The sequence below is a fragment of the Neofelis nebulosa genome, chromosome 4 (genome assembly GCF_028018385.1).
Source record: "Neofelis nebulosa isolate mNeoNeb1 chromosome 4, mNeoNeb1.pri, whole genome shotgun sequence".
In the NCBI taxonomy this organism is placed as follows: Eukaryota; Metazoa; Chordata; class Mammalia; order Carnivora; family Felidae; genus Neofelis; species Neofelis nebulosa.
Window position 1 is genome coordinate 103,970,754 of NC_080785.1, and position 20,541 is coordinate 103,991,294.

The following is a 20,541-nucleotide window of genomic DNA, read 5'->3' on the forward strand; positions in this document are numbered from 1 at the left end:
CACCACTCTGGGGCCAGCGTCGTCACCACCTGTCTGCGTTCCTGCATGATCTCTGCACATGCCCAGAAGCACAGAGCGGGGCCAGCCCTGTGGCCCACACCCTGGGCTCCTGGTCACCTCATCCTATAGGTTCGAGCTGCCGCAGGTGCAAGTTCCAGTCCGCAGGGACCCACGTGCATGTCTGCCTACAGCAGGGTTTCGGGGCTGGGCTTCCTCCCCTCCTCAGAGCTCACTCCCTCCTGCTTCCTGCATTCTGTCGGCTGCCAGAGGACTGGGGACGATGCCTGGGGCGTCCGGGGTGGGGCTGGTCCTCCAGCCGCCGGCCCCAGCGTGGCCTCCCTCGTCCCTGAGAACTTCTCCAGCCTCTGTGCTATCCTTACCTCCCTTCCCTGCGTTTCTTCCTCCCCTGGATTCCTCCAGCAGCATGTACATTCACTCATTTGTTCGTTCTCCACTCATTCATTCATCCACTCGTTCGCTCATTCATTCATTAACTTATTCGTTCACTCATCCCCTCATTCACTCACTCCATTCGCTCATTCAGCCAATGTTTATGAAGCACCCACTCTGTGCCACACACCGTCCCGGGTGTGGAGGAGCCACAAGTGGAAACAAACCCGCTCTTCTTAAGGAGGTTATATTCTAGAGCAGGAGACAAGTGCACAGAAACGTCAGAGTAAGCGCTGTGAGAGAAAGCAGATGAGTGAGAAGGGGTGGCAGATGGCAGACAGTTGTCAGGGGCAGTCACTGGGCTCCATGGACATCGGGGACAGAACGCAGCTTTGGGGGAGGGCAGGTTGGGGACGGATAGGGATGGCCTGGAGGCAGAGCATGGTACAATAGGGGACTCTGAGACGATGGGGTCAGGGGATGCTGGCATGGTCAGGACTCCGGATTTTATTGTTTTAATGGAAATGTATTTGACATACAACATTGGGTAAAGTTAAGGTGTACGATGCGTTGATCTGATGCGTTTATACACCGTTAACGATTGTCATCGTAACCACGGTTAGCACGTCTATCCCGTCACGTTGATTATCGTTGCTCTTTTGTGCTGAGAATAAGAAACATCTGGTCCCTTCACTGGTGTGATGGTTATAATATATATAACATTGCTGCCTATGTACTCTATAACACGTGTACTGAGCATCAGATCTCCAGGATTTATTTACAGCTAGTTCCAGATTTGTCCCACATCATCTCTTCTGTCCCCCTGCCCCCCGCCCCAGCCCCTCGTAACTATCATTTTGTTGTCTATTTGGACAAGTCTGGCTTTTTTAGATTCCACAGATAAGGCATAGCCTATAACATCTGTCCCTCTCTGCCTTGTCTCACGTACCGTAGCGTCCTCAAGATTAGTTAGTATACAGTGGCCCCTTAAACAATGCAGGTTTGAACGGCTCTGGATTTTTTTTTTTTTTTGATACAGGACTATGAATGTATTTTCTCTCCCTTACGATGTTCTTAATAACATTTTCTTTTTCCTAGCTTACTTTACTGTAAGAACACAGCGTATCGTACGTATAACATACCAAATATGTGTTCATGGACTGTTTTATGTTATCGGTGAGCCTCACTGTCAACAGTAGGTTATTGGTAGTTAAGTTGTGCAGACTGAAAAGTTACACACGGATTTCCAAAAGCGCAGGGGTCAGAGGCCTTGTCCCACATTATTCAAAGGCCCACCGTACTTTATTTAACCTGTTGGGTCACATTTTGCGAATGGCATCCCCATAGCCACAGGTACATGAAGAGATGCTCGAAACACTCATCATCAGGGAAAGACAAATTAAAACCACAATGAGATGCCACCTCACCACCTGTCAGAGTGGCTAAAATCAACAACTCGGGAAACCACAGGTGTTGGCGGGGATGCGGAGAAGGGAGAACCCTCTTGCACTGTTGGTGGGGTTGCAGACTGGTGCAGCCGCCCTGGGAGACAGCACGGGGGTTCCTTAGGAAATTAGAAACAGAACGACCGTATGATCCAGGGATCCCACTTCTGAGTCTATACCTGGACCCAGTGAAAACAGAACCTTCCTGCAGGGACGTCTGCACCCCCGTGTGTGTTGGGACATCAGGCACAGTAGCCAAGGCTCTTTACCTGGAGTTGGAAAGTGCCCACGGCCTCTGAGCAGAGCAATGGCCGACCCTGTCGCCACGTGGTTCCGGTGCCCCCAGCGGGGCCCGTCCAGAGGCTACTGCCGTTGTCAAGGCGACAGATGATCGGTGGTGGCCGTGGCATTGGAGAGGATCTGCACCACGTGGGGCCGGGTGGGGTACTCAAGGCTCAAAGCTTCTCCCTGAACAACCAAGCAAGTGGAGTCGCCCGTGGAGGGGCGACCAGTGGAAGGGCAGGTCTGGGGAGAAAGCACAGGACTTGGTTCTTGATGGAGGGAGATGCCCAGATGCCCGCGACCATGTGCCCTTGTCAGCGAGCAGTGAGGAGTCTGGCTCTGGAGCCCAGGGAACAGTCCAGGGTGACTGTAAATCTGGGAGTCGCTGCACAAAGGCGGCATTAAAGCCTGCGAGGCTGGAAGAAATCACCTTGAAGTCATGCAGTGATGCCGGGGAGTGGACTGTGGACCAGCCCTGAAGGCCCTGAGCAAACGCACCCTCGGTCCACGCCGTCCCCATGCTGCCCCATTCGTCCCTGGTCACTTCCCCAGCTGTGACCACCGTATGCTGCCCACCCGCCCACCCAGCGGGATCCTCCACACCGCTCTGGTGAGGGCGCTGTGCTCCTTGGGACAGCTCCCACGCTCCCCTTCATGCATCCTCCCGACGGATGCTCCCCATTCTTGTTTTCTTTCCTTTTTTAAAAAATTTGTTTATTTTGAGACAGACAGAGAGAGAGAGAGACAGAGAGAGAGAATCCCAAGCAGGCTCCACACTGTAGCCTGATGGGCGGCTCGAACTCATGAACAGTAAGATCATGACCTGAGCCAAAATCAAGAGTCGGAGGCTTAACCGACTAAGCCACCCAGGAGATGCCCCCCATTCTCAAGGCGCCTGAGCTCTGCGACCTCTAATCGTCATCTTGATCACTTCCTCCTCCAACTCCGCCTTCCAGAGCCTTCCATCTTATACCAGCCCCATGAAAGGTAGACTGTCTCAGGGTTATACGTGATCCCTTTTTTTTTTCTTTTCTTTATTTAATGGTTATTTCTTTATTTTGAGATAGAGACAGAGAGCTAATGGGAGAAGGGCAGAGAGAGAGAGAAAGAGAGAGAGAGAGAGAGAGAGAGAGAGAGAGAGAGAGAGAGACAGTCCCAAGCAGTCTCCAAGCTGTCAGCACAGAGCCCAATATGGGGCTTGAACTCACGAATCATGAGATCATGACCTGAGTTGAAACCAAGAGTCAGATGCTTAACCGACTGAGCCCCCAGGTGCCCTGTGATCCCTTTTATGTACTTGACATTCTCCTTGGGTAGTTCCTTCCAGGCATGGCGTCAGTGCCATTGCCATGAACGTTTTGTCAGTTGAGCACTGGTGTATTCTCCCTCATGTCCACCAGAAGGCCCTGTGGAAGTGTCCAAAACTGACAGCCTTGTCTTCCACGTAAACCCGCTTCTCCACGGGTATTCCCCATGGCAAGGAGCAACCCTCTATCTGCCCAGGGGCCTCAGCCAGAAATGGGATCATCACCCCCAACGCTTCCAATAAACTAGTCCCAAGGTCCCATCTATCTTGCTCGTCTTCTAATTCTCAGTGGTGAACGTAGTGTCTGACACATAGTGATACAGAGTCAACAGATGAGGGAACCTGTCAAACACACACACACACACACACACACACACACACACACACACACACACAAAGTATTGCTTTAATCACATGGATGCTTTGGTAGCAACACTCACTCATTCAGCAAATATTTAGTGAGCATCCCAGACATTCTAAGGACAGTTTCCGGCACTAAGGGCTCAAACAAAGTGAATCAAACAAAGTTGATATGCTTTTCTAGGCTGTTCTGGTTCATAATCTTTGTGGTGGTCGTGTTAAAAGTACCAGTGTACTTGAAGGAAAATTACATGTAATAATCAGTATATTAAAGAGGAAGAGGTTAAAGGATAGGTTTAAATTTTAATCCAGAGCAACCTTGTCATACTGAGGAGTCAGCATCCTGGTGTCCCTAGAGAAGGAGAACACAGTAAAGAAATAACTGCCTTGAGTGGTGAAAGATGTATCCCTTTAGGTATGAACCCCCTTTTCCAGAAATTATGCAGTTCAGAAGGGGAGGTATGTCAACAGTGCATCACCAACCACTGTGTATTCTTGGACTTGACATTGACTGTCTGCAGGACACATGGGGTTTATGTTGAGCAGAGAAGAGATCAGGCAAACTCAGCGACAGGCAGGCCAGACGTCTTCCCGCAGCCCGTCTGAAACATGAGCGGGTCTCCCCGACCCGCGTGGTTTGAATCTGGATTCCAGAGAGTGCGATTTCCAACGGGCCAGATTCTCTGTGGAAGAGAGTCGCAACGCCAGTCCTGGGTGGGGTATGACTGGGCTGTGTCATACGGGGATGCAGACACCTGCAGATTGATGACACAGACGCCATTTGCTTTGCACATGAATTTAATCATTTGGACAACATGTAGAGCACGGAGCAAAGTGAAGCCGAGGTCGATTTAAAGTAAAAATTTTTTAAAAAGTAAACTGGGAAGGTACTTAAGGCAATAGAATTCTTGAGTCCCAGGATTTCTTAGTATGACACAGGGTTAGAATCTACCTTCAACCCCCCAAAAGGGGGAAAGTCCTGACGGATTGAATCCGATAAATGTTTACACTATGAAAGAGTGAAGTACAGGGAATTAGAACCCCATGACGAGCTGGGGAAAATGTCCACAGCATGTATGTCATTCAGGGACTATCACTAAGAAAAGACCAGCACCACAGAGTGACTGGCGCTTTCTCTCTCTCACAGAAATAAACAACAGTCATTAAAAACCAGGACTCCTAGGGGCGCCTGGGTGGCTCAGTTGGTTAAACAACTGACTCTTGATTTCAGCTCAGGTCGTGATCTCACAGTTCGTGAGTTCGAGCCCCACGTCGGGCTCTGTGCTGACAGCGTGGAGCCCGCTTGGGGTTCTCTCTCTGCCTCTCCCCTGGTCACACACTCTCTTTCTCTCAGGATGAATAAATAAAATTAAAAAAAAAAACACAACAGTATCCACACTTGCTGAGTGGGAAGAAGGAGCAGTTGGTGAGGGTTGAAGCAGATACTGCTTTGGCGAAGGTCTCTGAGGCAGAGCCCGTCGTGTTTCTCTTTTCGATTGTATTTTATTGTGTCAGAGCTCTTCCCGTGAGATCTGCGCTCTTAAATGTTTAAGTGCACATGACGTTCTATTGCTGCGGGCGCTGTGTGCACAGCACATCGCTACGGCTTCTTGTCCGGCTTGATTGAGACTTCAGGCCCGTTGAGTCGTCCAGCCCAGTGCCCCTCCGTCTGGCTTCTGGCGACCACCATCCTGCTCTTGGGTTCGAAGAATTTCTCTGCTTCAGATGGCTCCCGTGAGGGGAATCGTGCAGGACTGTCTCTATAATTCACTTGTTGCACTTTGCATATTTCTGTTTAAGGCAGAGCCCTATCCCCTCGTACGAATACTCCATGCTCGCTTTACCTGTTCGTCTGTCCGTGGACGTTTGTTCCCACCTCTTGGCTACTGTGAATAGCTCAGTTGTGAACGCGGAAGGGCGGATATATCGTCCCAGATTCTGATTTCAGTTCCTTTCGCAAAGCATACGGCGTGTGAGCCAGTGAGTTTATGGAACGGTATCAACCATGTCATAAGGGAATAGACAAAGTTTGAAAAAAGATACGGGCGAGGACGCTCAGCGCAGTATGATTTGAGATAGCAACAGATCGAAAACAACCAAAATGCCAAACCTGGAGGGCCACGGTCCATGCAGGGTGGACCCTTCCCATCTTTGGGACGGCAGAGAGACCTCCGCCCAGCCGTGGACAGCACCATCAGTGACAAAAGAAGCTGTCATTACGAGAGTGTGCTCTCATTTTTGTAGAGATTCAGGTGCCTAGATACAGCAAAAGAGCCAGAGGAGACATATGTCAGCTACGATACAAATTCTTTCCTGTGGGCAGCGTTCAGGATTTTCACTTAGCCCTTGATACGCCCCTCTATTATTCAAACTGTTTTCAGTGAGCATATATGACTTTCATCTGGATCAACGTCTAAACAATAGAGTATTTTCATTTTGCATAAAAGAGAAATGAGATATGGGGCCAGGGCTATGTTGGACTTGCGGGCTCTCGTTGTTAAGGAATATTTATAACTCGTTCCACAGCGTGATGCATTTATGTAGAATATCTACTCCTGCCTTTCTAGTATTCAACACATATTCATTGATGCCTGAAGTGCAGAAGCACTAGGCTAGGGATTGTGGAAATTCAGAGACTTATAAGACATGCCCTTTCCTTTTCAGAGCTTAGGCATCACGGGGGAGCCAGCATGCGGACAGCCAGCTGGACTAGGCAGAGGATGGAAAAAGGACAGTGCTCCAGGCAGGGCACTGCTCATGCATCAGAGCCGAGTGCTTCTGGAGCATAGAAGACAGGCCATTAATACCTCCCCAGGGGATTTCAGGGGCTTCCTGAAGAGGGAGGAAGATGTCAGCAGGGGCAGAAGACTGACAGAAGCATTGGAAAAGGAAGGGCATTCTGGGAAAGGCAGGAAAGAGGGACTAAGGATAGCACTGCCAAGCACAGTGAGGCATCAGTTCAGTGTGGCTGGAAGAAATACACCTGGTGTTTCTTCCCTCACTGGTGTGTGCATAGCATGGAGCTTTGCATCAAGTACCCATGTGTCTGGATGGATGGATGGATGGATGGATGGATGGATGGATGGATAGATGATGGATGGATCGGTAGATGGATAGATAGGTGGATGGAGGAATAGATGGGTGGGTGGATGGATGGGTGGATGGATAGATGATGGATGGATCGGTAGATGGATAGATAGGTGGATGGAGGAATAGATGGGTGGGTGGATGGATGGGTGGATGGATAGATGATGGATTGGTGGGTAGATGGATAGATAGGTGGATGGATGGATAGATGGATGGTGGGTGGATGGATGGATGGAGTGCATGGGTGGGTGGGTGGGTGGATGGGTGGGTGGGTGGTTGGATGGAAGGAAGGAAGAAGGAAAGAATGAATGAACACATAAATGGCTACAAGGTATTGAACGCTACTAATTTTATTTTGTAACATAGACCCTCAAATCCTCTCTTTTTGCCAGACACTTCAAACCTGGAGAAATATGTCCTCTTCCCTGAAAAATAATGTGAACATTGTGTTCATATAGATAAAAACTGGAAAGGAATGTGGGAGGCACATTTCATCACTGTTTCTTGCGTTCCTACCAAGTGCCATGCCCTGAGCAAGGTGCCAGAGCAGGGTGGCAGCAAGAGGCTCTGTGTGTCATGGTGAGAGTCGCACCCATTGTCTTTAAATCAGAACTTCCCCTCCCCTTAACGCTTTCTGACCTCCAGTTCTTGCTTACACCGGCACGATGAGATCATGAGACCAAAGAAGCCGAGGTGGATGGATGCTTTCGAAAAAGACCAGGAGCTGCAGGATTCAGGCTCCACTATGGGGAAAGCTTCCTTGCTGCCATGCACCAACCCACCCAGAGTGGCCGCCATGCACCCTGGTTCTAAGCGGGTGAGAAGGACACACACAAGCTCCAGAGAGCAAGCAGCGCCGTATTTCACATGTTCCTTGAAGAATGTGCAGAAGATGTGCATCAGGTCTAAGAAAAGTTCTCTGAAGCAACACTGTGCCACAAATTGGTTTGCAGTCCACCTGCCGTGTGGATGTTTTGCCACGTGGGACAGTGGGAACCCCATGGGGTTTCCTTGTACATGGACTCCTATGGATGGACGTTTCCAATCGAAATCGCATGAGTTACTTCTCCCGGGGAATGCTTGGAGCCAGAGCAAGGTCAGGTGCCAATTCTGTCCACTTATTAGCTGTGTGGCCATGGAAAACTTACTCCTCCATAAACTTCAGTGTCTTCTTTACCAGACAGACAAAGGAAAACGACCTCTGTTTTGAGGCAGTCATGTGAGATACAGTCAGCACCCTAGTAAATGTTTACCAAATCTTTGCTGCTAATATAAATAATATTTCCTTGAATTCTGTAGGTACATCTACTAGAACGCTGTTGTTTAAACCCCTTAAAACTCCTGAAAGCTCCTGAGGAAAAAATGTTTGCCCATCAGAGCTTGTCTTGATTAGTGGTCTCAGAGCTTGCCAAATGCTTTTCAAATGCATTAGCTTAATTAATTGATCAGGCGTGGCTCTGTGTCTGGGAACTAGGTGTTTGTCGAGTGGCCTGCCCTTATCTCTGGGAAGAGGGATCGTGGTGTTGAAGCTAGACCATGTCAGCAAAGCTCCAGGAATTCGATGCTTCCCCAAAGCTTGAAACAAACAGTGAGCCAGAACTTTCTTGCAACAGGTGAATTGCTTTTCCAGACTGGGTAAGCCAGAAATGCTTCCCTGCCCCTCCCTTCCAATTATCTCCACCTTGATGTCTACACTCAGCAAAATTCTGGAACGTGTCATTATTATACAGACATCAGTGGGAGCTTAGCAGGCCCCAGCTCATCAACATGAATTCCCAGAAGGAACCGTGTACCCAAGTAAGCCCCAAACTACAGCTTTGGGTGGTGTTTCCAGCCTAGGAGATCATGTAAACGTTAGAGAATTATGTCTTCTTCATTAGACTGTGAACAACGTGGGGTCAGGAGAGTTACATGTCTTCAAATCGCCTGCAGTTCCTGTCACAGGATAAGAGACCAACACCTGCTTGCTGGCTAACTAAAGGTGTAAGTAAAGGAATGAAGAATTTTAACAAAGGAATTTTTTTAAAAGCCTCTTTTCTTTTAAAAATTAAGGATAGGGGCGCCTGGGTGGCGCAGTCGGTTAAGCGTCCGACTTCAGCCAGGTCACGATCTCGCAGTCCGTGAGTTCGAGCCCCGCGTCAGGCTCTGGGCTGATGGCTCAGAGCCTGGAGCCTGTTTCCGATTCTGTGTCTCCCCCTCTCTCTGCCCCTCCCCCGTTCATGCTCTGTCTCTCTCTGTCCCAAAAATAAAAATTAAAAAAAACGAAAAAATAAATAAATAAATAAAAAATAAAAATTAAGGACACTGAGAAGAGTGAACTCACAAATAACGCATGTAGGCAAATCCACAGCATTTGAACCATCGCGATTCATTAATGAACTGTTGTCAACACCAAAGGAAGAAATCCAGGTACCAGAACCAAGGCTCCAAGCCTTTCAACACTGTCGTCAATGACTGGGTAGGAAAGTGGAGAGTTAGAGAGTTCAGGGCTCCCACAGAGGCCCCAGACCATGGCTGGAAAGGACTCCAGCCCGGGCCATGTTGTTGTACAGGTCAGGGCTCCAGGGGCGAGAGAGGGTTCTTAGAGCTCGCAGAGGGAGAAGACCACAGAGAGAAGACAGAGCCACCGTGGCGAACTGGGGATTGCAAGCTAGGAGACAGTAGGGTAACAGCTCAGGATTTTGAGTCTGTTATTTCCAGCCTAGATCCCTCTCCATAGGCATCTATAACTGGCTGTTCAGTGTAACAGAATAGGAACAGCCTTAGATTTTTTTTTTTTTTTTACCTCACTCACATCTTGCCTCCGGAAGCTGACTGAGGCCATGCCCCACTACAGCGAGGAAGTCCATTTTTAAAAAGTCATGGGATCCAGGAAACCAGGGATAAAAAAAGCCGAGTACCCACTACAGCGAGGAAGTCCATTTTTAAAAAGTCATGGGATCCAGGAAACCAGGGATAAAAAAAGCCGAGTAAAGGAAAAGCCATTTCCAGGAAACCCAGAAACAAGGTTAGAAAACAAATCACTTATCAAGCTCAGAAAACAAATCACTTATCTAGAATGATCTAGAAAGAAAATGTCGTCAACATACACATGAAATGTCTCAGCTGGAGAAGCCTCGTCTTGAAGAAGATTTCTGTTTTATGGGATTCAGTCTATTAAAACTAGATACATAGAGCTAGAGAATGTTGATTTAATCCCATGCTGTAATTTCTGGAAAGATCGAGGGAGAGCCATTAAACATACGTGTAGGTCTGGGCATGTGTCTCAAAGAGCTGACTCCTCATCTTCTGAAGCAGAAAGCCAGTATCTAGCACAAAAAAGTCAAGAAATGGCAGAATAAGCTTATGATTTAAAAAAAAAAGAGTAGGGGCACCTGGGTGGCCCAGTCAGTTGAGCATCCGACTTCTGCTCAGGTCATGATCTCACAGTTTGTGAGCTCGAGCCCCACGTCAGACTCTGTGCTGATGGTGTGGAGCCTGCTTGGGATTCTCTCTCTCTCTCTCTCTCTCTCTCTCTCTCTGCCCCTCCCTCACTCGTGCTCTGTCTCTCTCTCACTCTTTCAAAAAAAAAGCATTTTTAAAAATTAAAATAAAAAATAAAAAACACAGTAAATGTCAAAAGAAAGAAGAGTTTGAAGGAGTTCTGCTGGGCTGGGGTCAATGGACTAGGGGCAGCTGGTTAGACTCTGAGCTTCGTGGCATGACCCGATTTTTCCTCATCTCCATGTTCTACAGAAAATACCTTAGAGAATTATAAAGGTACAGGAGGTGGTTATGGTATATTGTAGTAGAAGGGTGGATAATCTCTGACTTTTAAAAGAAAAATTGAAGACCAGAAAAATGTCTGCTAACTGTTGGTAGTTTATCTGAGTGTTTAATGAAGTGATTTTTTTTCCCCTTCCTTTGCTTATGTAATTTTTAACTATAAATTTACCTTGCGAGGGGCGCCTGGGTGGCTCAGTCGATTGGGCATCCGACTCTTGATTTTGGCTCAAGTCATGATCTCACGGTTCGTGGGTTCGAGCCCCACGTCCGACTCTGTGCTGACAGCGCGGAGCCTGCTTGGGATTCTCTCTCCCTCTCTGCCCCTGCCCTGCTCTCACTCTCTCTTTCTCAAAATAAATAACAACTTAAAAACTTTAAAAAATAAAAAAATCTTACGTTGCGATACGTTGCGTATTACTGAGAACAATTTGAAAGGAGACTTTTTATACACACACGTGCCCACACCCACACACCCAGGAAACACCAGTCCCGACCCAGAATAGGAATGAATTTCCCTCCGTGGTCGTGAGTTCTGGAACACGCACTGGGGACCCGCGTTCATAAGCCAGGAAGCACCAAGCATAGAGCAGGTACCACAGCGGGGTGGGGTTGGTAGGCAGCCCTCCCAGGGCAAGTCCTTGAACCCTAGGGACCCTTTGGAAGCAGCTCAGCAGAAGCCCCCTGCGGGCGGGGACAGGTAGAGACAGGGTCTTCCTGGTCATCCGTTTGCATACACTCCACACTTGCACACGCAGGGTTGTCTCAATCAATTTTCATTGCTGAGAATGAACGCACGAAAACTCTGTAATGACGAAGAGAGCAGATTCCGTAGTCTTTTCCAAACAAAGAAATGCAGTCAACGGACAAGGTCTCACACACTAGAAGAGCGTCCCTTCGACCATCAGACCCGCCTGGGACTGACCGCCTCCCCAAGCTGTGAATTTGGCGATGTTAGAAGCGTTTGGTGGGATCCGGGTTTCTGCGCGGACGGGAGCTGGATGTCCCATAGGCTGGCTCCAGGAGCCGCACACTGACAAACTTCATTGTCACAGCTGGTCCAGGGGTGGCCAGTCCGTGGACGGTTACTAGTCCTGGCGGCTCAGGAACATGCAGGGGCAGCAGAGCAGGTGGAAGTCAGGGCAGAGGGAGCCCTGGTCCGTCCCCTTCTGCTCTCCCCCTGCAAGGGCACAAGTCAGGGTGGCCCCGGTAAAGTTTCCAGAAGGAATAGTTCTCTTTTGCATTTAATTAAGGGCTGAGGGTTCCCCTTTCTCATGTTTATGCTGAGGGGGGGTTCCCAAGTCCCCTGACTGGCCTGAAATCCCTCGGTAACATGGGGCAGAGCCCCAGCTCCCCATGCTTCGGGGGGCAGGGCGGGTCTTGGGGATGTCTGAGCATCCTTGGGCCACCTGAGGACCACTCCTGGGCAGCATGGCGAACCCCCACACTGGGGCATCCTCCACCTGCCCAGGGGCCCCAGGAAGGAGTCTGGCAATCTGCCAACCCTCCTTCGAGCCCCGCGTCACACGGGCCAGCTTCTCCAAGTGACGTGGCCCCGTGCACACTGCCCCCTGACAGAAACGCCCTGACGCTCACCGTTGCCTTCCTTTGGGCTTCCCAGGTATCTCTGGGGTCACAGATTGACTTGCAGAAGAAGAAGAGGCGGGCGCCCGCACCCCCTCCGCCGCAGCCCCCACCGCCAAGCCCCCTGGTGCCCCCTCGCACTCAGGACCAGGAGGAGAACAGGAAGAGCGCCACGGGTGAGTGTGTCCGCATGCGTCCGAGTCTTGTCTTGCGTGGAGTGTTAGCGCTGCCCTTAACCCCTGCAGTCGCCTCGCCCACGAGGGCGTTAACTGGGGAAACATTTATGCTAAGGAAAGAAAGTCTGGAAATAAACACTTGCGAGTCCATCCCGAAGGTCTGTTTTCCGGGCATCGTGGAGGCAGGTGGAAGGCAGGGGGCGGAGAGGGTGGGGGATGGCTGAGGCAGCTCGGGAGAGAGCGAGTGGGATGTGCACGTGTGTGCATGTGTGTGTGCGTGTGTGATGCGTGTCTCCCTGATGGAAGGATGTAAAGTTCTTGGGATGACATCCGTGGAAGCTGTTTCGAAAGGCCTCTGGTCCCCAGGAGATTCATAGATCAGTTGACAACAGTGTAGTAATTTCTTGACCACCCTGTTTGAAATTGATCTCCCCTTTTATATCTGTAGCAGAGACCGTGATACTTTTTGAGGAAAAGAGAACCCAAAGGAAACAGGATGGAACCATAATATCTGTGAGCAGAGAGACCCATTAGATCATTAAATGCCACCAACTCATGTTACAAGTGGCACAGAGAGAAGGGACCGGGGTCTCTAGCTCTATTAGCCGTGGATAGTTCATTTAATTTAAAATTTTTGTACTGTCTGTTTTTGAGAGGGAGGGAAAGACAGAGCGTGAGCAGGGAGGGGCAGAGAGAGAGGGAGACACAGAATCCGAAGCCGGCTCCAGGCTCCAAGCTGTCAGGGCTTGAACCCATGAACCTCAAGATCATTGACCTGAGCCGAAGTCGGACGCTCAACCCACTGAGCCACCCAGGCGCCCCTGGTTAATGTAATTTTAAAACCATTCAGTGTTTGTTATTTCATTTATGGAGGAAAAGGAAGAGTAGGGGTTTCCTGAGATCATGGGAGGATCAGCTCACGACAGAGGCCATCTGACGGCCATGCCCAACGCCGTTCACTCCGCTCAGCACCCTCGTGTTTTGGCCTTGACCTAATGGCTGTGGCCCCCAAAAAGAAGCCCCCCAAGGATAAGTGCTTGCATCATCAGTGTCCCAGACTCCCATACAAGCAACTTGGCTGTTTGTAGCATTTTTTTTTCCCCTGGTCAATACCTCTCTTCTGATGTCAGCCTTTCACAGCCAGAGATGTGGTTATCCTAAGGACCAGTAACCTATATTTCATGTCCGTTTTTTCTTTTTACCAAAGGAAAATACCATCCTGTTCGCAGAGTACATGATCAGTAACTCCTCGAAATAAATCTGGGGTGTCTCCCTCTTTTATGACGAGACCACCATTCTCCCTCCCGAGCTCTCACCCACTCTTGCTGTAAAGGGATGACAGCTCAGATGTACAGTCCCTTGTCACATCCCTAGGAAGCGTCCACTCTAAGTGGTGGTGTGGCTGTGGTTGAGCCCTGCCAGCCTCCAGGCCAGACACCCCATTTCAACCCAAGGGAGGGCCCCCCCAATTCGGCTTTGAAGGCCTGATGCTTGGAGGACCTGGCCCAGGTGTGGGCAGGCAGCCAGCGCCCACGGGTGTCACAGGAGAGGGAGGCGGGTGTTTGCCCAATGAAAACCGTAGGGACAGTTCCCCTGCGAGGAGCATGTTACAAAGAGGAGTTATGGACGGCAGTGATGCACTACTCGTCTCTCTCTGTCTCTGTCTGTCGTCCGTGAACTTTGGTTTGTGAAGGTGGAGAAGGAAGCCAGAAGCCCCCTTCCTACTGAAAGGGACCTCGGCTGCTTTGGGAGCTCAGGAGGGTGGTAGAGGTCATGGTGGCAGTTTTCAGTGAGACTTGTGTCCCCGTCAGCAATCCCCATGAACTCACAGCACGCTAGCCGCCCACAGGCTGCTCTTTGAACCAAAGTCTAGGCTTTACGTTAACAGATAAAAATCTTTAAAGTAGCCCCTGTCCAGTCACACACACACACACACACACACACACACACACACACAGACACACACACATGAGCATCTTTCTATTCTGATATCTAGATATAAAAGGGGGAAAAAATTAGAACTTGCACTAAAATAGTATTATTTTACTTGAATTGAGTCTGACCCAAATTTCTTGGCAAACAAAAATAAGCTTTCCAGTAGAAAAGTTTCCGGCACAAAGCCTCTTCCTCCTACGTGTGTCGCCCTAGGGGGATGCCCTCTCATTTAACGTTACTTACCTGGACCAAACAGATAACTCTCACCCAGACCGATCGTGCTTCTTTGCACTTGGAAGGGAAAAGTGATGTCTAGCTATGGGGACATCCATATTTTTCCACATTGGAAGAACTGTAATCAAGAGATTGGATATATCTCTTGATGAAGAAATTATATTTCTTAATCTTTTTATTAATAATCTGATGATGGTCATGAAACACAGAATGTGTTCATTACAAGATGATCCTAAACATTAAAGCTTGGGGGTGCCTGAGTGGCTCCGTCGATTAAGTGTCTGACTCTTGGTTTCGGCTCAGGTCAGGATCTCACGGTTTGTGAGTTCAAACCCCACATCAGGCTCTGTGCTGACCGTGTGAGTCAGCTTGGGATTCTCTCTCTCTCTCTGTCTTTCTCTGCCCCTTCTTCACTCACTCTGTCTCTCCCTCGAAATAAACAAACATTTAAAAGAAAGATCTTCAGACATTAAAGCTTGAAGAAAACGTTCTAAAACAAATCCTAGGAAGCATGGCTTACGACACAAGTGATTTATATGGCTTTGTTAAGTCGTTGACTTTCAAAAATCTTAGTAGCAGAAGAAAATCATTTTCCTATAAAATGGCAGGTGGATGCCCAGTGTGTCAAGAGCAGAGAGGGATGCCCTGAGGGTTCCAGGGTCAGATGGAGCACGACACCACCCCGAACACTTTGCCCAAGTCACAACCCTCTTCATTTTTTTTAAGTTTATTTACTTATTTTTTGAGAGAGAGAGAAAGCATGAGCGGGGAGGGGGGTGCAGAGAGAGAGAGAGAATCCCAAGCAGGCTCCACACTGTCAGAGCCCGACACGGGGCTCGAAGCCACGAACCACGAGATCATGACCAGAGTCAAAGTCGGATGCTTGACCGACTGAGCCACCCAGGCGCCCTGGGACCCTCTTCAAATAAAGTTTGAAGACTCTTACCCTAAACGATGGAAGAGATTGAGGATATAAACAGGTTTAAAGACGTGAGCTGAATTAGTGGTTCTTCGATCTGCAGGAATTAATCAGTAAAAGTAACAAAAGTAAGCTAAAAGATAATTCCGCAAACCTAATACAAACAAACCTGAATAAAAGGAGTTCCTTTTAACTTAACTCAGCTGCCGAGGGGGCTTTTAAGAATAATTTCAAGCCCAGCATCGGAGAGTTGTGCTTGCCAGAAACGGCAAACAAGAAGGTATCACCAGATTGGCCCAAGGCGAGGACACCGTGTGTAAAATTCTGAAGCGTGAGTGAGATTGGATTTGATGCCTTGCGAGTTTGAATTTGGTCCCGGGCGTGGCTGGATTTTGTTGGCAGGTGCGGTTCCATTTGGTGAAGTTGACTTTAGACACCTGGTGTAGCTGGACTTGATGACAGGTGTGGTTGGATTTGATGCTCGAGGTGAGGTTGACGTTCGTACCGAGTGTGGATGGATTGGATGCCAGGTGTGGCTGGGTTTGGTGCTGGGTGTGTCTGGATTGGTGCCATGAGGCTGTGTTTGGTGCCTGGGGGAATGATGCCACGTGTCCCCCGCTGGAGGGCAGAGTCTTTCGGCTTAACCTTCTGAAGTAACCCCCGTTGATTCCATGTAGGTGTCGGACGACGGCAGGTGCCACAAAAGCCTCCCAGAGGCACTGCTCGGGGGCCCCCCCAGTTAGTGCTCCCCCCACCCCCGCCCTACCCTCCTCCTGACACAGACGTGGCAGAGCCTCTCGGCTTTCCTGGGGAAAGTGCTGGTTCCGAGGCCCCCGACCCGAGACCCACACGTACGTGCCTCTCGTTTCCTTTCCCTACTCTTGTGCTCTGCTCACCCGTGTCAGGGCTGTGTTTCCAGACTTTCCATTCTTGCCTCGGGGTGTTTGTGGCTTTGTTCTCTGGCTTTTCTTTCCAAATGCTCGATGTGGTGTGTCCGACGTCACAGTGAATGCACTCTGAACGCTATGCAGGGCCCCGGAAAGAATGGCGTAACTCATTAACCACTCACCCTGGGGTCCGACCTCTGCCAGAATCGTACCGGGTGGGTGGAGACAGTCTGCTAGGAGCCACCGTTCCCCGCATGACAGCCAACCTCGCAGTGTCTGGGGAGAGCAGGAGCCCACGCAGCCCAGCTCTGTGATTTTGCTGTGAAGCTCGCTCCGGCCAGCCGTGAGCGCCGAGGAGAGCCACGTTCGAAACCAGGTCCTTTGAATCGTATGGTCAGTGGCCAGGCAGTACTAGTGTGGAAAGGGAAACTGAGGCAGCAGAAGGGGAAGCAGCTTGAGCTCCGCCTAGCAATAGCCAGAATGAAAGTCTCCTTGTTTTCTACCTCTTGCCACACCCTGGCTGAGATCGGGCTTTCTTCCCTGTCTCCAGAGATTTCTTTAGGGCTTCAGCAAGTACTGCGTATGGCACTCGCACCTCCAGACGCGGGAGTCCTTTTATAGATTCAACCGTCTATGTTCCGATGGCGTCATCGGCACACCAAGCCCGTGCTCGCCCCTTTCAGGATGCCCCAGCTTGGTAGCGAGACTTCGTTATAAAGGGGCGCGTTCCCTTTTCGTAATAGCCCCGTGTCACCCTGCCTTCCGCCCAGGGAGCGGCCGGTGCCCGTGGGTGGGTGCAGCCTTCCGGTTAGGAAGTGCATACCCTCCTGCCGTGGGACCACTTGATCTTTCTCTGTCTTCTTTGAAAATGACGATTAACTCGCTGCCAGCTTCTGGGTAAAGAAGAGGATGGCGGGATTACTTACCTACTCCTGGAGGAAAAATCATCCGGATTCACTTCCTCTTTCTTTACACATACTGCCTTTCCATCCTTCAGACACATTTGATCCTCTTGACGTTGGACATGCTTCTGGAAGCAAGCACTTTCTACAGGGCACGAAAAACCAAAGGATGAGACATTCTCGGTCAGAAAGAGAACAACTGAGGCACAGATGACTCTGGAGCTGTGCCGTCTCTGAAGAGATCTTGAGCCCCACGTGCCAAGGCCGTGGGCTTTGGCGGTCTACACCGTGGCTGCCATCGTGCGCACAGATTCTCATCCGTGGGGGACCCGGTGAGGGAGGAGTAGCTGAGGAAAAACGACAAAGCCGAACACAGCCCGTGGGCAACCAGGGAGCGGTCACGAGACCGACCCGGGATGGGAGAGTCAGGCTTCCTGTGCTTCCCAAAGTCGGAACTGATGCTAACCAGCGGGCTCTCACTTCCTCCTGTGCTCGAAGGGCGCTCTGCTGGGGAGACCGCCGGGCAGGATCTGGGGGGCGGGGGGGTGGGCTGCTTACAAAGGCCGGCATCAGGCTTGGGGACGAAAGATTTCTCCCACTGTGGAATCCTTCCCCGCCCCTGCCCTTAGCAGACTTTCCAAAGGAGTCGGCAGGCAACAGACAGGAGATGAGGTTCACCGTCTTGCTTCACGGCTCCGTTTCTGCTGGGGTTCTGGATTATTCTCTCCATGCGTTCATTTCCCCAGACCCTGGTCATGGGAGCCTCCTTTGCCCTCCGGTCACCATTCCTAACTCCCTGCCTTTCTCTTCGCCTCCCATGCAGCCACAGAAATGCCAGTAAAAGAGTGAGGAAGGGCAGGAGGCATGGGGGGGGGTGGGGGTGGTATGAGGTGTTAGTGCCTGCAGGTAGCCAGGCTCCTCCTCTTCCTGTTCCCATCCTGGCTGCTCCTGCACCAGAACTTGGGGCATCCAACTCAGAGCTGTTCTTTTACCTAATTAGCAGAACTTTCTTGCCCATTTTCTATAGCAGTAAAACCTGGGATCTCCTGGGGCACCTGGGAGGCTCAGTCGGTTAAGCGTCCGACTTCAGCTCAGGTCATGATCTCACGGTTTGTGGGTTCGAGCCCCGCGTCGGGGTCTGTGCTGACAGCTCGGAGCCTGGAGCCTGCTTCGGATTCTGGGTCTCCCTCTCTCTCTCTGCCCCCCCCCCTTGCACACACACATGTGTGCACACGCTCTCTCTCTCTCTCTTTCTCTCAAAAATAAATAAACATTAAAGCAGTTGTAGAAAGTACTGTATTAAGAAGAAAAAAAAAAAAAACAAAAACTGAGATCTCCTGCCCAAGCAGGCAGAACGCAACCTGGCCTTCTTTGGTTCAGGAGTTCAGAGCAGTTAAGGAAAACAAATCGTTGATTGTCTTCGGTCTTATTTTTTCACAAGATGTTGAAATTGGGGCACTATCTTGTCTCAAGGGAGCTACAGGCTGTTAGCACGTGAATATTGGATGCGCGTTTGCCTTGCAGGCATCTACATGTTATCTACTCTTACAGTTAGATTTCAGGCTATTCGTGTGTGTGTGTGTGTGTGTGTGTGTTTAAGTTTATTTATTTATTTTGAGAGAGGGACAGAGCGCACAGGGGAGGGGCAGAGAAAGAGAGAGAGAGAGAATCCTAAGCAGGCTGTGTGCCGTCAGCACACACCCTGACGCTGGGGCTTGAACTCACAAACTGAGATCGTGCCCTGAGCTGAGATCAAGAGTCAGTTGCTTAACCAACTGAGCCACCCAGATTTCTGACTCTCCGTAGCTGTGGAGGGAAGCTCCGTATAGACCCTTTCACACCAGCCACAAGCTCTTGTCCACTTCCTCCTGCATTCGGGGTCAGATGCACGTTCCTTGTGAAAGAAACGATACGCTCCTGGTGGAGACGGACCCTGACTACCGACGACGGCTGGGCGGTCCACGAGGCATCTCACGTGACACCTCACTCAGACCCCACCGCAGCACGGGGGGTAGGTTCTGTCCCTGGGAGAGACTGAGTCAGAAGGACTTCCATCCCTGGCCTGGGGTCTTACCGCAATATGGGTACAGCAGGAATCCTCATTAGAGTATGTTTGGCCCTCAGTCTTGGTTCCGTCCACCCCCATGCTGTTTTCGCCACCAGACCAAGAACCCCGCCACGGGGAAATCCTTTGGCTTTGCATGATGATTGTTGTTTCTGCAACACAGAGTATAGTCCACTCGGGTTGTTAGAAAGACAAAAAATGCATTTTGTTGAAAACCGTGAGCTCGTCCAGCCTTCATGGATAAAAAGAAAGAGCCGGTAGATGATGGTCTGTACACGGGAAAAGAGCAAGAAGATGTGAAATGGGTCTTCCAGGGCACTGCCCTTCATTCTGATGTCTCCAGAACCTTCTGTTCCGGCCGTTCCCTAGCCCTGACCCTGACCTCTGTAGGGTCTTGGCACGGTCTCCGTCCTCATGCTTGGCTGGTGCCACATTCCCGTCCACCGCCAGCCTCCCCAGCCGACCTGACAACGAGCTGGATGCCTCGTTTCCCGTCTTCTTGCTTAAGTGCCACCAGCACGTGACACACGGCCACGAAAACCGCATTCGCCTGCAGCCACACCACCGGGAGAAGACCTTGTGGTCTGGGTCAATGCCGCTTTTGACTGTGACCCCTGCACTCTTTTGGAGCCAATGTATGGTTTGTGGGCAGAAGAGCAGTGAACATCCGTTCACGTGTGTTTCTGGCTCCCAGAGGCCACCTGTGTCCGGCCCGCTCCCCGGCTCCCCCTGGGTACACCCCGCATGGGGGTCAGGTTGATGTGAACTCGGCGTGCTCAACATACCCCACCACCGCCTCAGGAAGCCACCCCTCCAGTCCAGATTTCTCCCCCATCTGGGTGTTTCCTCCCCACGTTGTATTACACACACTTGAATGTGCTGCTCTGCTAACCACTTGGAGGCTGCACCGGTCTCATTTCCTATTGTATCCGCTCTTCAACGTGATGCCTGACACACAGCATAGATTCAGTCACAGAACATACCAGAATATGTCTCGCTGTCGATCCTAAGTATCACACTACGATGACACTCGATGTTCGATTAGCTTTATCGAACTAAGATGTTTTCCGGGCTCAAGGGCACCCAGTCCCTGCTTCGCGCTGTCTGTGGGGTACTCTCTGTAGAGTCAGTGCTCATCCACACTCGTGGTCGTACTTGAGAAAGATGTGAGGATCTCAGTAGCGGTCAGCAACCCAGACTTCGCCAC

At 50.4% G+C, this 20,541-nt stretch overlaps 1 protein-coding gene across 6 annotated transcripts in view; it reads left to right on the top strand.

Annotated features, from left to right (window-relative positions):
• The window catches only part of COBL (cordon-bleu WH2 repeat protein), a 278,030-nt gene that overhangs the window by 199,716 nt on the left and 57,773 nt on the right, over positions 1 to 20,541 (top strand). For 4 of the 6 annotated variants that reach the window (XM_058725524.1, XM_058725523.1, XM_058725526.1 and 1 more), the window contains 2 exons: positions 12,254 to 12,392; positions 16,158 to 16,331. In XM_058725524.1, coding sequence (XP_058581507.1) covers positions 12,254 to 12,392; positions 16,158 to 16,331 — 313 coding nt within the window. The remainder of the gene's footprint in view (positions 1 to 12,253; positions 12,393 to 16,157; positions 16,332 to 20,541) is intronic. The other 2 variants (XM_058725527.1, XM_058725528.1) reach the window with 1 other exon arrangement.